Genomic DNA, 3,298 nt, shown 5'->3' on the forward strand with positions numbered 1-3,298 from the left:
TCCCCCTTCGGGCCAGACCGAACGAGCTTTTGGGAAGCTAATGAGCGCGGATGCCTGGTCCGGCCATGGTGGCGAACAAGGAAAACATCATGAGCATACTAACCGCCGCTCCCAAATGATCAACCCCGGGCTCTCTGACCGGATTGCACGGATTCAGACACCCTCGCTGTTTCGACAGGTTCCAATCATCCTGGCGTTCCGAGGCCATCCGGCTCCAATTCTCAGGGTTCGGGCAGCACCGAGCGATTCCGAGCCGCATGGCGGGGCTTTTTCCCGGACTGCCCGGTCGCCAAACACGTACCTTGCGCTTCCATCACGCCGCCGCTACAATGACCTCCCTGGCGGTTTCCGGCGAGAGCTGGGTGTTCAGTCAAAAGCTGATGGAGGCGTCTTCGTTCGCGGAGCACAAGAAGAGGCTCCGGCAGTGGAGCTCTTCGAGCGAGGCGGCAACATCAGTCATCTTCGCCTGTCGAGCGATGGAGGCCTTCACGGCGCAAGGCAACCGGTGGGACGCGGACGAAGATGACGAAGATGCAGACAACATGGATATCTGGGACACGCAAAGGCCGCGGGCGTGGCGGGACGACGTATCAGACTACTGGGGCATGTACGTCTGCGCCCTCATCTGCTGGGCCTTTGGCCACGGGGCCTCGGCCGACGAGCTGGAAGGCGCGACAATGGTGCGCGAAGGGGCTGGCGAGGCAGCGACGCTGGCCTGGGTGAGGGCCGTTGCCCGCATGGGCGAGGACGACGTTATGAAGATTCGCAATCTGCAGGACTCGACGAAGGTGGTCGAACTGGCGAGGTCGTGGCTGGAGGCCGACTGCATTGGGAACCGCAGTCGGTTGTTCGTGGATGCGGTTCGGGTGCTCAGAAAGTTGGAAGAAGGCGTTCAATGGGCGTGATTACGAGAAAGCGGATGCAGCACAAGACGGGATTGCAAAGAATTCGAAAACGGAGCGAGCGAGGGGTCTGGTGATGGATGTATTTGTACGGTGCATTGAGGGGCGGCTAGCATGCATGGATGGGATGAATTAGGGCGGGCACGAAGATACTGGGAAAGTGTTGCGGGATAGGTACATGATGAGTAGACGGACGGGCTACATAAAGTAATCTGCTTCTCGTACACCAAAACCTTGTGGGTCTGCTTCTTCAACTCCAACTGCCAGAAGAAGCTCTTATCAGTTTACGATCCGCGAGGGCAATCAATGGGTTTCCCCCTTTCGTGGAAACACAGAATAGAGCAGAGCGAGGCTGGTGAGGTGCATAACACTGATAGGAACATGATCGTGGCGGGTAGAGAGGGCTGGGCCGGATAGGTGCATGGCGTGCTTGGTCTCTTGCATGATGCACATGCGTCTTGGCTGGCCAGACCGATGTACGTCATGCATGAGGTGAGAAAGGAAGTTGCGCGGCGGGCGGTGACGACGCCGAGGGTGAGCTTCTCTAGGTCTAGCTACCTACCTGGGTACCTACCTTGGCTGTGCGCGTCCAAGTAGGTAGGTACGGCACGGCACGGTACCCAAGGTAGGTACCTATCTAGCTTGAAGTTTTGCTGGGGCTTTAGCGCCAGAGTCGGTCCATGTCCACGGCCTGCCGAACGGCACCAGGCCACCCCACGCCCCCCAGGCTGTACGGTGTCTACATTACCTAGGTACCTAAGGTAGGCACCTACACTTGCTACGGTACCTAGCTAGGTGGCTACCTATGTAGCCAAGGTAGCAGCAGCAGCCACCTGTGTGTCCCATATCGCTGCTCTGCTGTTCGAGGCAAGCGCTCACCGATAGGCAGGCGCAAGTCGCAACCCAACCCCCAGCCTTCTGATTTTTTGCTGAGAAGGAGGAAGGCGACCTGGTCGTCGACTCGTCTCGACTGGCCTTGCCGTGCTTTGTCCGGCCTGGAAACGAAACGGACCCATTGGCTTCCCTCGTCGCGCTCACCACCTCCAATCTCTCGTCTCTCGTCTCTCGTCTCTCATCTTTCAATCCTTTCGTCTCTCGTCTCTCGGTCTCTCATTCTCGTCTAACGCGGGCGGACAATTGACCCCAACCCGGACCTCAAAACCAGGCCCGCACCCAACCTGGAACCCGCACCGACTTCCCCTTTGGATCAAAAGTACCCCCCTTAACCACCATTCCCCCCACAATAAGTAGGGACCAGGACCCCCCGAAACCCCTCGTGTTTGTGCATTTCGGGACTTTCCTTCCTACCTTCCCCTACCTACTTCCCACCACCTTTTCCACCTCTATCCATATTTTTGACTCTTTTGAACGACCACGAAGCCTTTGTTTGTCGTTTCAACACGAGACACCAATCCAACCGTGGTGCCCTTACCTACTACGTACTTACGTACGGGACCTTACTCTATCGAACGAGACCCTCGCGCATTCCTTTTATTAGCCATTCTAGGTAGGCACCAGACCTGGATCCGGGGCACGCTACCGCTGCCGACAGGCCCAGCTGCCATTCGCGACCAACGAGCTGATCGCCACCCAACCTAGTGGGGGTAGGGTAGCTAATTTGCCTTGCGGGCCTTACGACATCGATTCCTAACCAGCTCAGCTCAGCTCACTCAGCGCTCAACGACCGCGACCCCTTCCATTGATTTCTCTCGGACCTTTTTTCCAACCCTTTTTTTCCCAACTTGCGTCCGCCGCAGAACTCAACGCACGCGCACGTACGAAGCAGAAGCATCACCAATTCCAATTCGAATCCTTCGCACAGAGACCGAGTCTGCACTGCACAGAGATCAAAATGACTGGTGGTACCTTCAAATTCACGTGGTATGTTTCACCCTTTGCGCCCCTCCCCCTCCCTCCCTCCCTCCTCCACCCCCCTCTTCCTCCTGCTCCATTGGCAAGGCCTACTCCATTGGCAAGGCGAACGGACAATTGGAGCTGCTCGTGCGTGCTCCGGGGGAAGCTTCGCGCCTGGCACGAAGCTCGACGGGCTTGTGCGCATGCGCGCAACTCGCCCAGCGCTGGAATGCCATTTTGCTCATGCCACATGCACGACGCAAACCTTCGTTCGCCGGCCTCAAACCCAACGGCGCATTGGCTCTCGCGCCCTCACACCCGAGCCACTGCCTGCCGCCGTCTGAACACGAGCCGACCGCTCGAGCTGGAACCTGGCGCAAATCTGGGCTCGATCGACACACCTGGCTGACCACGCTCTTTTTCGTACTTGCAGGGGCCATCCCGCCGAAGAGGTCTATGTCACCGGCACCTTCGACAACTGGACCAAGTCGGAGAAGCTCAGCAAGGTCGGCGACTCCTTCGAGAAGAACGTTACTCTCCCC

At 58.0% G+C, this 3,298-nt stretch overlaps 1 protein-coding gene across 1 annotated transcript; it reads left to right on the top strand.

The window, feature by feature from the left end:
- Nucleotides 1–329: 329 nt before the first annotated feature.
- On the top strand, nt 330–905 carry VDBG_00452 (conserved hypothetical protein; the record flags this gene model as incomplete). The annotated part of the gene is made up of 1 exon (XM_003008725.1): nt 330–905. One exon carries the CDS (start codon nt 330–332, stop codon nt 903–905), a length of 576 nt encoding a protein of 191 aa, XP_003008771.1.
- Between the last annotated feature and the right edge of the window lie 2,393 nt (nt 906–3,298).

Source organism: Verticillium alfalfae, genomic scaffold (genome assembly GCF_000150825.1).
Source record: "Verticillium alfalfae VaMs.102 supercont1.1 genomic scaffold, whole genome shotgun sequence".
Taxonomy (NCBI): domain Eukaryota; kingdom Fungi; phylum Ascomycota; class Sordariomycetes; order Glomerellales; family Plectosphaerellaceae; genus Verticillium; species Verticillium alfalfae.